At 39.5% G+C, this 17640-nt stretch overlaps 1 protein-coding gene across 1 annotated transcript; it reads right to left on the bottom strand.

The window, feature by feature from the left end:
• Positions 1–8657: 8657 nt before the first annotated feature.
• On the bottom strand, positions 8658–17290 carry LOC309501961 (uncharacterized protein). Its single transcript, XM_082174261.1, has 3 exons — positions 17241–17290; positions 15546–15802; positions 8658–10428 (listed from the first exon to the last, which is right to left on the bottom strand). The coding sequence occupies exons 2-3, from the start codon at positions 15601–15603 to the stop codon at positions 9536–9538; spliced, it is 951 nt and encodes a 316-aa protein (XP_082030387.1). The 5' UTR covers positions 15604–15802; positions 17241–17290; the 3' UTR covers positions 8658–9535.
• Between the last annotated feature and the right edge of the window lie 350 nt (positions 17291–17640).

The following is a 17640-nucleotide window of genomic DNA, read 5'->3' as shown; positions in this document are numbered from 1 at the left end:
GTCAGAGTCACCACACTAGAACATGGGAACAAATAAAAGTTAAGTACAAAAATATTCTACATAATGGTCATTTTTAGTTATATTATAGTCTCTTCTATAAAAGGCACTGTTAAATAAATTAAATAAACAAATAAATGGTTGTCTGTTTATAAAAGCAACCAAGAAAAAGGCTGAGAAAAAAATAGAAAAGATCTTAGTAGCCTACACTGTAAAATTTTTTGCTGCATTAAATTAAGGCCGTATAGTCATTTCAACTGTTAAATCTTGAGTAATGATGAATTGCTTTGACTTGTGAAAGTGAAAACTATGTTAATGTAAAAATATTTTGCCATGAGTTATTGATCACATTTTTCCCGAGGGTAGTTCATTGTAATGACATTGTGTTTTCCTCTTTTGTGTACTTTTACATAATACACCATCACTTGTATCTGTTCCCAAGAAAGTGGTGGCTGAAATATGTGCAGTAAGTGGACATTTTCTAACTTTCCAAAGGAAAGAAAGTATAAGACTTTGTAATGTCCATTTTTTTCCATTGCACTGGACAGTGAATAAACCCTCTCAGATAACTGTCATATGGAGGAACTAGCCTACCTGCAAGTGCATAAATAACTTTACTTAATTTATACTTGTATGCTTTATGGCTGCAATATAAGTTGCAGGATTCCACATCTACAGAAAGGCCTACAGAAGAGTCTGCACAGACAGAGGAGACATAGGCCTACAGGCGGGCAGTGTAGAGCCAACTTTTCCTTTTTATTTGTTGCATGAGGCATGTGTCTAATATCTCTTGTTGCAGGCACTTGACCACTGGCTTTTCTTTACAAAGAACAATTGAAATAAAACTCAAGGAACTAAGCATATTTGTCTTTTATTAAACATTTAATGAAAAGTTTTTTTTTTTTTTTTTTGGCAATGTTGTGTAATATGGCACATGCAACAATGTCACAGGCCCTGTCAGATGTGCAACCCTCAGACTTTTCAGACACTGAAATCTTCCCTTTAGTTAGCCAAAGTTCATTTCATTGTGTGCCCTTGTCCTGGCTAGAGCTGCATTGTAACTGGTTTGGGTCAGGGAATGGGGTCATAAAACACCTGTCTGCAGACAGGAACATGTCATAATCACCTATGAAAAAATGCAGTTCTGTTAGGATCAGCATAAGTGTATGTAATACAGTGAGCTTGATATTTAATTGTGGAACTTTCCTTACCACTTTCAAATAATGTGCATAAATGTGAATCTCTGAAAATTCTTAAGTCATGCACAGATCCTGGCCATTTTGCTTTCACATTTGTGATATGGAAGATTTTAGTCAACTGCCTTTTTTTTTTATATAATATTATTAATCTGGAATATTAAGAATCCCAATAGTTACTGGGCTGCACATTTACATTGTGAACCCCCTTTCTGTTCACATAATCCCCCTTTCTGTTCACATAATCCCCTTCATTGAGGCCTTGATGGCAGTCTATGGTAGCCTATAGTCTATGGTACCAATCACGTTAGTGAAGCCGGATATGATGAGTGACACATACTGTAATCGGCATGGTCATGATTGCATGATCTTCATAAAAAATTAAGATAGACAAAAAATAAATTAAAAAACTGCTTTAAAAAAACTGCTTTAAGTGGCTTGGAAGTGCCACTAAAAAACCTAAAACTGTTTTTTAAACCTAAAAGCGTCAGGTAAACTCCGAATGACACGACAGACAGCACTTTCCATCAAGTTCTCCGCATCTCCAATAGTGTAAAGGAAAGAGCCACTCGCAAATAATCTTAGGGCAATGCAAACAGTTTGTGCTGTAGTTAAAGCCAGACTCCGACAAGTCGAAAATAAATGTGCGTTTCCAACAATTTAATAATGTAAACGACAATCTCACGAGTCACGAGAAAAAATATACATCTCAGAAAGTGCACTATCGCGCTGCGCTGAACTTCCCGTATCAGCTCCGTTTATGAGCCGCGATCTAATCCTGTTTACATGAAATAAGCCTGCTCACGAGCAGGTTTGAGCTTGCGCATCTGTTGCTATGACAGCAAGTCCAGGATGAGCTTCGAAGAACCAAACAATCCAAGATCATGCCAAATCGCTAACTGAGTTAGCTACGTACGAAGAACGAGCCCCTGGGCTTTTTATGAACTCAAAGGCACGGGCGCGCGAGTTACTGGCGTGTTGTGCTAATAACAACGGAAGCTAGCGATGTCGGGTTAATCTGAGATGTTGGATAAGCTGTATTTAGTAGTATAAACAAACAACTAGAAATGATAGTAAATTATGGTTCAAAACAGAATGAAATACGAGGCTAAGACGGAGCTTACAGCACCGAAGCAAACAAACTCACAGCAGGCAGCGAGGCAGACAGGAGCAATCGATCAGGAGTGACTGCCAGCAGTGATTGTGTGCGCATGCTCGCTCGTAAGCTGCGTGCACATGGCGATTTCCATACCGAGAAGAGATCCGTATTCTCCCAGCTGACCCGAAGGCCCAGACAAGCTAGGTGCCGAAGCACTAGGTCCCTGTGTTCGCAAACCTGGTCTCGAGAGTGAGCTAGGATCAGCCAGTCATCGAGATAGTTCAGGATGCAAACCCCGAGTTGCCGTAGCGGAACAAGGGCTGCCTCTACGACCTTCGTGAAGACGCGAGGAGATAGGGCTAGCCCGAATGGGAGGACCGCGTACTGGTATGCCCGCCCCTCGAAAGCAAACTGTAGGAACGGTCTGTGTCGAGGAAGAATGGAGACATGGAAGTAGGCGTCCTTTAGGTTCGCTGCAAACCAATCCTGTGGCCGCACACATTCGAAAATGCGTTTGGCCGTGAGCATCTTGAACGACAGCCTAAAAAGAGACCGGTTCAAGACGCGCAGGTCCAGGATTGGTCGTAACCCACCGGTTTTCTTGGGAACAATGAAGTAGGGGCTGTAGAATCCAGCCTTACTTCAAATGCACTTATTGTTAATGATATGATTACAGACTATAATCTAGATGTGCTGTGTTTGACAGAAACCTGTCTAAAACCAGACAATTACATTACTTTAAATGAGTCCACCCCGCAAGATTACTGTTATAAACATGAACCTCGTCTGAAAGGCAAAGGGGGAGGTGTTGCTGTAATTTATAGTAATATTTTTAGAGTTACTCAGAAGTCTAGTTTCAAATATAATTCTTTTGAAGTGTTGGTGCTTAATATAGCAATATATAGTGTAAATGATAAATCACGTATGAGATTTGTGCTGGCTACTGTATACAGGCCACCAGGGCACCATACATACTTTATCAAAGAATATGCTGATTTTCTATCAGAGTTAGTACTGGTTGCAGATAAAGTCATAATTGTTGGTGATTTTAATATACATGTAGATAACGAAAAAGATGCATTGGGATTGGCATTTAAAGACATTTTTAACTCTATTGGAGTTAGACAACACGTGTCAGGACCTACTCATTGTCGTAATCATACTCTAGATTTAATATTATCACACGGAATCTTGTGTGGAATCGGAATCGGAATGTTGATGCCGTTGAAATTCTGCAGCAGAGCGATGACATCTCAGATCATTATCTAGTCTCGTGTAAACTTAATTTAGCCAAGGCTGCAAAGCCGACTCCGTGTTACAAATATGTTAGACTTGTTCTCCCCACTGTAGTCATAGAGCTCAAACATGACAATCTGGGGCTCAGGTCAGGAAGCAGACAGACTGGCTAAACCGACCGTCTGCTAGCTGTCTCACGTCACCAAGGTCAGATAAATCCCATCACATAGAGCCTTAGAGACTGTGTCTGTTACAAAAAACTTCCAAACTCATCTAAGGGTAAACATTTAATTGATGTTCAACAAATAAAAAACAGATATAATACAAATGAGCAAATGATAAAGCTTGGGTTGCTGAATATTAGAAAACAAACATCACACTCCCCACGTTACCCCCCTAGTTATACAAAATGGTATGACCGCTGCTATTATAAGCGCGTTCCGTGTTACACGCGCTACCGGAACGAGCAGAACACAGCACAATCAACGGGTAAGCACAATACAATCCAACAGAACTGCATAATTTAAATGACAAATAAACAGTTTGTAAAAACCACTAGACTGCCTCCTTGCGATTATTACACTTCAAGTGCTAACCATAACAGTCAAAGAATGGAACTTATATGATGTTACTGAATGTAGTCCTTGTGGAGTTGCTAGCGTCAATAGCTGAGTGTACTTGGGATGATGTAATGACATGTAAACAAAGCGCTTAAATTATATACTAGACAGACTAATTATAACAACATGTAACACTCACTGAGGCGTACCTAAATGGCACTCTGGTGATGACGTCATCACAAAGGTTCGTCATCACAGAAGCTCTAGCCAGGCTCCCAAGAACTGCAGCGAGGCGGAATTACCGGCCCAGACGTGGGCGGCGTAGTGACCCGGTGTGGGGGCACGGTCATTAGCCGCGTCCTGACAGAGGAGGCCAGGGAAGGACCAGTGTTCCACGGGGGCCTGCTCTGCCAGGGGTCTGGCAACAGAGAGGGACGAGAGTGGCGAGGCCGGGGGAAGGAGTGGCCCTGCAACCACCTCCAGAAAGAAGCCATCTCTGAGCTGCCCGTAACAGGAGCGACCGATTAGCCCGGCGTTTAGCGGGGCTGGTACGGGCTGGAGCGCCTTCCTGCGACCAACTCCACAGCGCGGCCCGGGGTAATGGCTGCTCCTGGGGCCGGGAGGGGTGGAAGTCGCAGGAGGGCGCCCTCAGCAGCGAGTGGACTGAGGATTCTGTGCCGATGGCCGAGCAGCAGGCCTTCGGGGAAGAATGTGCTTTTTAGCCTCATTCTGCTTCTGGGCGGCCAAGAACTGTTGGGCAGAGTTCTCGACCGCGCCACCGAAGAGGCCAGCCTGGGATATGGGGAAGTTGAGGAAGCGGGTTCACTCAGCCCCACGAATATCGACCAGGTTAAGCCAAAGGTGCCTAGGCCACACATGTAGACATCGCCTGACCCAGGGAGCGTGTGGTCACCTTCGTCAGTGGTGATACGCAGCTCATGCATGAGCCCTGCATCAGCCCTACCCTCGCGCATGTCAGTAAGCACCCAGGCCTTGTAGACCTGATGGATGGCCATAGTTTAGTTAATGATCTGTAAGACTGGGGCTTTATTAATGCTGTTCATTGATTCAAGTAATTATTTTGACATTTGAGTTTAAAGTGTTTTAATTCTACAATATATGGTGTAAAAACATCTGAGTGCTGCCCTCTTCAGGTTGAACAATGGCTACTGCAGTTGAATTTTCCTTTTGGAAGTTGTGGTGGCCGGTGACGTCAGAGGGAACCAGCTAACCATGCCCTTGCCTACAGAGAGATGCATCTCATATGCATGCCCCCTCTCCACTGGGCTCTGCCCACTTTTCCAGCATTTTTCAAATATTGCCAGTGGGTGGAGTCAGGCTCTGGAAACAGCGTGCACCGGTGTGCAACGGGGTTTGAGATACGTTTTCTCTTGTTTGGTGGATGTGTCAGAACTGCAGTCCAATCAGCAGCAACATGTATATAAAACATGCGGTATTAAAGTGAACTCGCACAATGGGTTCAAGGAAAGTAATTTACAAATGTGTTCGATGCAGCTCGGTATACGCAACAACTGAGGATTTTAGAAGACATGTTTGTCGTAAGTTTTATTGTAAAAATATAGGATATCAACATAATGATGTAGTTGTTTATATTTTTAGCTTCATTGCAAGTGTATGACATTTGGTATAGAAATAAACAATGGTAATTAAGTGCTTTCCCTAAAAATGCGAAAGAAAATACAGGGTATTAAAACAGTATGAACTACAAATAAAGTCAGTATGTGAGGCTAAATAGATGTGTTTTAGTCTGAATTAGGTAAGATGTGTGCTTCCATTTCAGTTTCCACAAATCCCTTCACTCGATTGGGATGTTCTCTTTTGTTCTGGGCGGCAAGTGCAGTAACTGTAACATCGGGCATATTTTGTAGTATTAAACACATATTTATACCGACTTCATCAGGCTCTGAAAATTCTTCACAAAGAACACAAAGAATGGCCTTCTCAGCTGCCATTGTTGCAACTCTTGCGTCATCAGAACAGTGTGTTCAACGCATCACAGTTTCTGTTTAAAAAAATGTATGCTGGTTTTCTTAAAGATACAACTTTATCTAAATAAGAGCAATGTGGAGTCCTAGGATTTATTAAAACAAACAACAACTTTGTGACAAACTTTGACAACGTGGTTTATGTTGCATGGACAAAAATACTGCTTGAATATTTTTGTATAAATAAGATCTAAGACGACGAAGCACAGTTTTTGCTTTAAAATTGTAACGTTTTTGAACAGAAGCTGTTTAGTAAAAATAATAATATTGTCATGTTTTGGGTTTGTTCTTGTCATGTTTCTGTGTCTTGTCATGGTTCCATGTCTGTCATGTGATTCCCTGTTTTTCATGTGATCCTGCCATGTGTCTTGTCATTGGTTAATTGTCTGATCATTGTTCACAGGTGTCCCTTGTCTTGTCTTTAGTCTGTGTATTTAAGCCCTCATGTTTGTCATGTGTCTTTGTTTAGTATTAATTTCTGTAACCACTGTTGTGCGAGTTTGTTCACAGCTTTTTGTCTTGTAGGGATGGGCAAATGAAGCCTCATGAAACACTGAGACTTTCCCTTGATTGTTCTGGGAAAAGATTCAAAGCATCAAGAGTGTCGAAAACAGCGCCATCTTGTGACTGGTCAAATTTATAGTAGTGGTGGGCAAATTGAGGCTTTATGAAGCAATGAAACAGTTGAACCAAATGGGCCATATTGTTTCGAGGCTTCGAATCAATCCGACACCCGTCTCAACGGTGACACCTAGTGGTCACTTGCAGGTGTTGATCTGAAACAACCTTGACAAGCCATTAAAAAAATGTGTTGTTTTTTTATTAATGATTTTTTAGAGATTTTTATTCAAAAATATTAATTTCTCTGCTGTGGAAGGACTTAGCCTACTTAGATAATTTCTCCAGCCTTTGAAAAAATCCTCTCACAAGGGACACTTGTTGCTGGCATGCAAAGATATTTTTTAGCTAGGACATACAAATGAGGAAAGATTACTGCTCTCTCTTTCCAGTAAGTTAGTGGATCATGAGTTCTGGGCAAATACGCATCGTTGATGTATTTGTTCACTTCCACTGTGGCATCAGCTGTAGCATTGTGTGTCTCATATGTAGACCTATAAAATGTATATTCACACAATATTATATTATATTATATTCACATTGAAGCTATTTTTAACATGATTGGCAGTTGTGATTGGGACATTAGGTAGTAGGGCATAGGGCTATGGACTTTCTAAACAGTGTCCCAAAAGTTTGTAATTATATTTAAATTATAATTATATTTCAAACAATGCATACCTTGCTTAGATGGCCCAGCAGTGTCAGTAGCAGGCCTAGGTACAGGGGGAATGCCATCCTCTGCACCCTGCAAAATAGCAATAGATATATGTATCTATTAATGTGTCACTATATGTATACTCTGTCTGTCTCTAGCCTATCAGTCAATGTGTTGTGTAAATTTAAATGTAAGCCTAAACAGCCTATAACTAATCAAATCGCACTATGTCACAATATCATCAAAAAATCCGCTATCTCAAAATCAAACTCCTCTCACAAAAACCCACGAGGTCAATATGCGTTGATTTCACTTTTATACAGATGTGCGATTGTGTGGTCTGTTCCCGACCGTGTCAATCAAACGCTGATTCGGCGGACCACACCTGATGAAACACTTAGTGAAACACTTCGAGGCTTCGTTTGGCCATAGTCACGTGACATGGGTGTTTTGAATCACGCTTCGGATCAGTGTTTCGAAACATCTGCTCTTCGGGATCTCGCAAAGCTTCGGAACGACTGTTTAGCGTCAGCCATCCCTAATTTATAGCAGCCATACACCCGAGTGTGCAGCGCCGTTGCTTTATCTATTAAGCACAAATAAAAGCCTGACAATGCTAAATGTTCAGTTTTCAGATAATATAATTCACATATTAAAGTGTGCCAATAAATTAAATGTAACAATTATATTAATACTAATTATAAAAATACCAACAGAGTTGCTTGATGCAAGTAAATGGTGATTTAATTATTGATTTCTATGCTGTTATAGGCTATAGGCTTATTTATAAAAAATATTTTTAATAAATGGACTTAAACTTCCAAAAACCTGTAGAGTAGTGGTCTGGGTTCAAACATTCCGACACGCAGAGTGAAGAATTCATGTGACTGGAAAGAAAGTGAGGTTTCGTTTTTCGTTGATCACGTGTTTCTCTGAAAACAATACGCACTCTTGGATTAGTTTGTCAAAGTTGCACTTAGGTTCTCAAGGCTCGCCTCCAGAGGATACCTCTTACAAAACGTAACTTATCTTGTAAATAGTTGTAAAAAGTACTGTAAGTGTGTAGAACAATTTATTTTGTATCAAATGTACAAATTCATTGAAAAGAAAATGACAAGTCATAACTTTCATTACAAAAATAAACAATATATATATATATATATATTTTAAATTTATTAACTATAACTCACATAAAAATGGTGTATACGATTCTTAAATTTACAAATTTTAATTCACATAAGCAAAAGTTTATCTAATCTGTCAAGAAGAGAAAACAATAGGCTTGTTTGAGATGAGCAAAATCTGCGCAGAACCGATCACCGGTGATACACACAGAAAAATGTATTTGGAATGGAATTAAATAAGTACTTTAGGTGTCTTGTTCATTTTATTTATTTTCATATAAAAGCAACAGAACTTAAATTCCATCCAGTTTATTAGCAACACTGCACGAGCGTGAATCTCGCGATATTCGTCTTTGATCTCATAGGTGTCAGATCCACTACGAGAAGAGAGAACTGTCCGGCTTGCCTGCACTTTTTTCACTCCTCCTCTCACTGCAGCGGCTCCTACTCTCACGTACATTTCAGGCGAGGCAAGGCGCATCTCAGACAAGCCTAATCTGTTCATTATCTCCCTGTTCTCCGGTGATCTCCTCTCCTCTGTCTCTCTCTGAAACTTCATGTCCTCCCGAACTAGCTCCATCAGCTCCTCTCGGTCTCGTTCCTCTCGGCCACTGCTGTTCCTCGTTCTGTCCTTCGCGGCTCGGGGAAAGAAGGACGGTAGGAGGGTTGCCAGGTCTGTGCAACAAAAGTAGCCCAAAAAACCCATCGGCTCTTCTCCATCGAGAGGCCGAATTCTCCACTGGATTTTTGCGTCTGATGGATGTTTTGGGGGTGGCGGAGTGCCAAAATCAAACTTACAGGGCTGGAAATCAACCCACGGAATTTTTTTTACTGCGGCAACAACTTAAAAGTAGCCCAATTCCGTGGGAAAACCTCGGACTTGGCAACACTGACGGTGGGCCTAATTAGAAGGATCCTTTGAATTGGGACAGCCTTCGTCGCACCGCTGTGATGCAATCGGCCTTCTAATGCGGCCTTTGAAGGATGCAGCCTCTGAATTGGGACACAGTTTTTGTTTCTCAGCACATAAAGATGAACTACTTATCATGATCTCAGGCTGTGGTGATGTGGTTTCTCCACTGCATGGATCTTCATGTGTATCTTCAGGTGAGTTTTAAAAGAGAAACTCTTTCCACACTGATCACACGTGTGCAGCTTCTCTCTGCTGTGGATCCTCTCATGTGTTTTCAGATTTGATGACTGGCTGAATCTCTTTTCACAGTGTGAACACTTGTAAGGTTTTTCTCCAGTGTGAATTCTCTGGTGCCGTTTTAAACAGTTCGGTCTAATAAAAGTCTTCTCACACTCAAAGCACATGCACTCTCTCACACCAGTATGAGTTTTCTGATGTTTATATAAATATTGCAGCAGTGAAAAACTATTTCCACATTCAGAACATGAATGCGGCTTCTCCTTCGTATGAACTGTCAGGTGTCTCTTCAGGTTTGATGCCACAAGAAATGTTTTTCCACACTGATCACATGTGAACGGCTTCTCTCCGGTGTGGGTCCTCATGTGAAGCTCAAGAATACGTTTGGTTATTAACATCTTTCCACACTGATGGCACCCGTACGACTTCTGTCCGGTGTGGATCTTCATGTGTTCCTTAAGATGTGATTTCTGTGTGAAACTCTTCCCGCACTGATCACATGTGAACGGCTTCTCTCCAGTGTGAACTCTCATGTGTCGCTCAAGACTATGTTTGCATGTGTAACTCTTTCCACACTGAGTGCAGGTTGTAGATTTCTTGGCTCTTCTTTTCTTTAAACATATATTTTTAGTCTTTGAGCGACTCAAAGGTTTTTCTCCAGGTTTGACTTGATGTTTCTCCTCCACTTCACTCAGTTCTTCACTCTCCTCCTTCACTTCACTCAGTTCTTCACTCTCCTCCTTCACTTCACTCAGTTCTTCACTCTCCTCCTTCACTTCCATCAGGTCTGAAATGAAATGTGAAGAATTTTTTATTTTAAAATGTATTTTTAGTACATAATTCAAAGAGAGAAATATAAAGCGAAAGGGCATAAAAGTGAGATCTGATGTAATAGCAGAAAGCAACAGCTATAAAATATTACAACCACTTTTATGCATTTTTATAAATCAATTATACGTCCCTGAAACTTTTCATGATAAATGAGGTACATTGATATTCCAATTATTATTTTTCAAAGCATTATACGCACAAATCCCATGTTTCTGTAGTGAGAACTATTAAATATAGTTGATCAACGACACAATTATCTAACATAATTTTAACATAAAAAATACAATAGTGCCATAATTCTGACACCAACTTTTAGACTGATATTTCATTTTTTTACGAAAAACTTTAATTATTAAAGGGGACATATTATGCCCCTTTTCACAAGATGTAAAATAAGTCTCTGAACAAAAATAAAAATAAAACACACCACAGATGCACAAGAAACATTTTGAAAAGAGACAGACAGGGGCAATGATAAGATGGAACTTTTATTTTTCAGATAATGTTTATTGCACATATTTTGTATTTTAATTCCTAAATATAAAACAATATATATTCAGACACAGTCAATAATACGAATCTAATGTTTTATTTGATGCGAGATATCAGCGGTCACGAGACAAAAGAACGAAGGACTCAAACCCGAAAAAATGAACTAATCATTTCTGTTTCTGCATAGTGCTATGGGTTTGTGGCTTGAAGAACGAACGACTCGAACCCGAAGACTCGAGAGATGAACGAATCATTTCTCTTTCCGGTACTTACAGCATAGCCTCTATGGGACTGACAGGAAGAACTCGAGACTCGGACCCGAACCCGAACTCGAGACTCGAAAAATGAACTAGTCGTTTCTGTTTCCGGCCCTGCTGTATCACACACGGCTCGGCCCAGCAGACAGATCACAGTCACTCAGAACACTGCCGACAACTAACGTCTCAAGACACGAGAGGAGGAGAACAAACGTGATAAATATGAAGTTGCAAAGGAAAGAACGTCTCGGATCAGGAGGTGAGGTGAACTAACAGAGTCAGACTGAAATAGCCCGAACTTAAGACCCAACAACTAATCAATTAATAAAACATTTCGGTTTCTTATAATTTGGCTTTGGCTGCATTACCCTATAGTTTATTTTTATTCTTTTTACAAATGTAATAAACATTTTCGTAACTACTAGATGTGTTGGGATATTTAACATGCCATTTTAATTATATTATGCTGAAATGAACGAAATGACTCGGAAAAAAGATTCATTCATTTTGCTGAACGAGACTCAAAGATCCGAGTCAGTAAAATGATCCGAACTTCCCAGTACTACGTCAACCTATGAGTGGTGACTGATATTATGGGAGTGGCTTGATGCAGTTAACTTAAGAAACTTTAATTAATACTGTCACGTGACAAATCTGCTTCAAAAATAAAATTAAATGAATTGCTCATTACAAATTTTTAAATAAAAATGTAAAGCCTGTACAAATCCTAGAAATCGATAAATGATTGGCAATCATGTAAAAAAAAAAAAAAAAAACTGTGCATATTTAATGCATCTATTAACTTTTATATTGTTTTGGTTGCTTGGATGTTTCCATATGAAGATCCAGAAATTCGTCATGCTTTTCGTCAGGTGTCTTTTTTAATTATATGATGTCATTACATTGCCGTCAGAACAATCTTTAGCTTGTTCTAATTTAACAATTTTTTATTATATTGTCTGTGTCCTACATTTTTCCCTCATACCTGTTACTTCTCACATGATTTTCCTCCTTCCTCAAAAACAGAGCATTTCTTAAAACTGTGGCACCCAGGAAGTGACATCATCTGGGCTCTTTCTACAGCATGACGGGAGGACAAGAAAATAATCTCACTCCATTCTCTCAGTTTTTACACAAACTGTACAGTGTTGACCAGATACTAAGGTAATAATAATAAGATTAAAGCTGCAAGCAGCGATGAAAGGGCCCTCGCACTCGTGCCATCGTCACTCGGTGGCTTTAGAAAGACAGAGCATGGTTGGGCAATGTGCATTTAAGGAGGTATAGTAGTTGCTAGCATGTTTAGTATGTTTCTAGCATGCTTAGTACACAATAGTTATGTGGTTAGTACTGCATTACTGTTTTAACCATGTCAGTTTCTGTTGCCAGTAGGTGGGGCTATGTCTACATCTGAATATCGCTATGTAGATGTGTTTAGTGCAGGACTTTTATCAAACATGTGAAGTTTGGGGCAGATTGGACATTGTATGCTTGAGTTACAATAACTTCCTTTAGCATTTCTTGCATGTTTTATGATGTTTCTAGCATATTACATATTAATTTTGGGGTAGATTGGACATTGCATGCCTGAGTTACAGCAAATTCATATTTAATTGCAGTAATAGCATGCTTTAACACTTAGCTAAGTATTTGATAGCATGTTTCTAGTATGTTGCTAACATGTTTAGCAGTTGGTGGCACTTTTTTATATGTTATTAGGAGTCCAGAACAATGTTAAACATCACTTCCTGTTGCCAGCAGGCGGCGCTATGACTATATCTGAATATGAGCATGGACTTGTGTTCAGGAGATAATTCTTATCAAACGTGTGAAGTTTGGGGTAGATTGGACATTGTATGCTTAAGTTACAACAACTTTCTTTAGCATTTCTAGCATGATTTAGAACTTAGCTATGTGTTGCTAGCATGTTTCTTGCATGTTACATATTAAGTTTGGGGCAGATTCGACATTGCATGCCTGTGTTACAGCAAATTCCTATTTAATTGCAGCAATAGCATGCTTTAGCACTTAGCTAAGTGTTTGCTAGCATGTTTTAGCAAGTTTCTAGTATGTTGTTAGCATGTTTAACACTTGCTGGCACTTTTTAATGTTTTTATATGTCCACAACAGTGTTTAACATGTCACTTCCTGTTGACAGCAGGTGGCGCTATGACTGTAACTGAATATGAGCATGGTCATGTGTTCAGGACAGAACGTTTATCAAAAGTGTGAAGTTTGGCGCAGATTGGACATTGCCTTCTTGAGTAACAACAACATCCTGTTTCATTGAATTAGCATGCTTTAGCACTTAGCTAAGTATTGCTAGCATGTTTTAACATGTTTCTAGCATGTTTAGAAGTCAATGGCATTTTTAACATGTTGCTAGAACGGCATCAACGTGTTAAACATGACACTTCCTGTTACCAGTAGGTGGCGCTATTACTATAACTGAATATTCTCATGTAGATGTGTTCAGGCCATGCCTCTTATCAAACGTGTGAAGTTTGGGGCAGACTGGACATTCCGTGCCTGTGTTACAGCAAATTCCTATTTAATTGCAGTATTAGCATGCTTTAGCACTAAGCTAAGTATTTGCTAGCATGTTTTAACATGTTTCTAGTATGTTGTTAGCATGTTTAGCACATGCTGGAACTTTTGTATATGTTATCAGGAGTTCACAACAGTGTTAAACATGTCACTTCCTGTTGCCAGCAGGTGGAGCTATGACTGTAACTGAATATGAGCATGGTCATGTGTCCAGGACAGAACGCTTATCAAAAGTGTTAAGTTTGGCGCAGATTGGACATTGCCTTCTTGAGTAACAACAACATCCTGTTTCATTGAATTAGCATGCTTTAGCACTTAGCTAAGTATTGCTAGCAAGTTTTAACATGTTTCTAGCATGTTTAGAAGTCAATGGCATTTTTAACATGTTGCTAGAATGGCATCAACGTGTTAAACATGACACTTCCTGTTACCAGTAGGTGGCGCTATTATTATAACTGAATATTCTCATGTAGATGTGTTCAGGACAGAACGATTATCAAAAGTGTGAAGTTTGGGGCAGATTGGACATTCCATGCCTGAGTTACAGCAAATTCCTATTTAATTGCAAAAATAGCATGCTTTAGCACTTAGCTAAGAGTTTGCTAGCATGTTTTAGCATGCTTCTAGTATGTTGTTAGCATGTTTAGCACTTGCTGGCACTTTTTTATATGTTATTAGGAGTCCATAACAGTGTTAAACATGTCACTTCCTGTTGCCAGCAGGTGGCGCTATGACTATAACTGAATATGAGCATGGTCATGTGTTCAGGACAGAACGCTTACCAAACGTGTGAAGTTTGGGGCAGATTGGACATTCCATGCCTGAGTTCCCGCCCTTCGACGAAAACTCAAGATCTTCGCAATTTAACGTCGCAAAGGCCTTAAGATTACACTCACCAAATTTGAAGATGATCAGATTAAAACTGTAGGAGGAGTTCGTTTAAGTACGAGGCCTGAAAATGGCAAAAACTGCACAAAAATCTGAGAGGAAGTTCAAAATGGCTGACTTCCTGTTGTGTTTAGGGCTATGCTCCAAGAGACTTTTTTGTAGGTATTAGGTGATTACATGTATGTACCGAATTTCGTGCACGTACGTGGAACGTTGCGGGAGGCGCACTCCGTTGAACTTTTATAGGTGGCGCTATCGAGCCATTTTGCCCCGTCCAATTCTGAAACCTATATCAGATGTAAATTTTCGCCAATTCTGACGCGTGTGCAAAGTTTTGTGAGTTTTCGAGCATGTTTAGGCCCTCAAAAATGCAATTAAATGCGGAGAAGAATAATAATAATAATAATAATAAACAGAGCAATTCCAAGAGGGTCCTCACACCATCGGTGCTCGGGCCCTAAATAATCTCAATAAATATGAATAACTTCTATAATTTATGAGAAATATAACTTTATCAGTAACTATAAATCAGAGTTTGCTTAAGTTACGATTACAACCCTGTCAGCCTTTCTGGAAAGTTTATGTACTTGATACAGTTTGGCGTTAACTGTATATTGCTAAAATAATTATAATGATAACTATGTTGCCAATATTTTAGACATTTTTCAATATTGTTGCAAAAAATTGTTGAACCAGATATAAATGTAACAACAACAAAAAAAGAGCTAAAATAATATTTATGACCTTTACTGGCCATTTGTTGAAAACAAACAAGAATATTTTGTTCCATTTCATAGTTGAACTGTTTATCTAAAAGTGATGAAGTGCTTGAATGTTTCTAACATGAATGTTCTTCAGCATCATGAATGAATGAAGAATAAACACCAACCTCTTTGTTCTTCAGGATCTTCAGTGTGTTTCATTCTGCAGGGTTCTGGATCACTCATGTTCTCACTGTCCTCTTTAATAAACTCAGTCTTTGCAGATTTCAGCTCTTCCTGATGCTCTGATGCTCGTCTTCACTGGCAGCTGATGGGAATATTCCAGCATTTATTGGAGAATTACAGTGGGAGGAGCTTCACTGATGATGTGATTGTTGTGGGAGGAGCTTCACTGATGATGAATTCCAGTGTGGGAGGAGCTTCACTGATGATGAATTCCAGTGTGGGAGGAGCTGATCTGACATATATCAGTTACTGAGTTTGTTTTTGTACTAAATATCACATCTAAGCATTTATGTCTGTTTGTCTGTCTATTGTAAAGTAACTGATGCTAATTTACAACTTATTTTATTACTAACCTGAACATTATCCTGCTTCTTCATTAAAATTAAGGGTGGAAAAAAGAATTGATACTCCGATGCATCACAATTTGCTTGATGTTACGCTTGCAGTGCACGGTCTCGCCCGCCCGTATTTTCCTTACAAATGCTCTACGAAGGAATCATTTATGTCTTCTGGAATGCAGTGGATTATATATTAAAAATGCGAAACTCGCTGACAGAAGGACGCTTTCAGTTTCAAATGCTGACGTGGGCTTGGTGAAGAGCGTGCGGCTGTGAGAGACTCTGTGTAGAGGTGAAATGTTATTGCGTCTCTAAATTATTTCTGACGCGAAATTAGTGTAAAGACAGTCAGTTATGTCTTAAGGTATTAAACAGACACACCACATCTTATATTTCTTTAGTGCGTTAGTGAATATCTCCTGCTGTCCATAATGTCATAGTAATAATCAAACAACAGTAAAGCTGAGAAAGAGAAAAATCACTCACAGATCTTGACTGGAAAACGTTCGGATAATCTTACATACTAAAGGCACTCTTTGTTTATTGCTTGTAATATGTTTCTTTGTTCCTCTTTATTATTTACTACTTGCTTTAATGCTTTCAAGCTAAATTTATTAATTTCAATTAAATGTTTCCATTGTAATTATTTTAAAAAGTACTAATAATTACACATGTGATTAAATAAAAAAGATTTTAAGATTTTCAAGTTGGTAAACTAATTAATTAAGAAAAAAAGTAATTGGATCGTGACTCTCAGAATCAGATAGGATTCGTGAGGTGCCGAAAGATTCCCACCGCTAATCAAAATATAGGCAGAAATCTAGAAATACAGAAAAGAACACAAATTATGTATTGTACATTCAAAAATAAATATGAATAATGGTCAGAAAAATTTGCATATTTGTAACCAACAGATACCCTTAGTCTTAGACCAGTGAAAATGAGCTTTAAGTGCCAATTTACAGGAGATCTGAAGACATCAGCATAATAAATTAGGTGAAAACAGAAACTATTGTCATGAAATGGGTAAAACTATTTACTGCCCGAGTACAGCAGTTATCAGTTTAGAAGTATACATGTGAATTAAACGTGGGACAATGGCCTTCATCATCACAGTATGCTAATGTAGGCAGGGAATCGTCATTATGCAGATTGAGGACTGATGTGTCTCTTACACCTCTAACACACATCTGTGCCATTTGCTACACAGGACACACACACTTAATGGAGTCAGATTACTTATATTGGAGTCAGATAACTAAATGCTCCATTTAAAAAAAAAATTTTCACATAATTTACCTTTATTCTGCACCGCTGTGTCCCTTCTCCTAAACCGGTCTGATGATTTCCTGGTTATAAGAAGCATCTCCCTCAGAAATACACGACGGGCTCTGATTGGTCAGCTTGGCCCAGTCTTTGTTGTGATTCGCTAACCGTCTAGCTCACGCTGTCCTGAAACGTCACGGAACGATGACGTTGAGGTCGTGCGCTAGTTTGAGTATAGGGTTACGTCACGACCATAGACTGTAAAAAATATGGACAGAGCGTCTGTGACGTCACCCATAGACTTTCTGAAGAACGGGTTTGAAGCCGTTTATGGGGGGTATGGGCGGCGCCATCTTGGAAAATCTTGGGAAATCCTAACCCCGCCCACCTTCTGACGCAGCGCGTCACTCAGCTCGCTCTGCTACTCCGGTTA

The sequence above is a fragment of the Leuciscus leuciscus genome (assembly GCF_965113295.1).
Source record: "Leuciscus leuciscus genome assembly, chromosome: 1".
NCBI lineage: Eukaryota > Metazoa > Chordata > Actinopteri > Cypriniformes > Leuciscidae > Leuciscus > Leuciscus leuciscus.
Note: the sequence above shows the minus strand (reverse complement) of the source record. Positions and strands in the feature narration are given on the sequence as shown.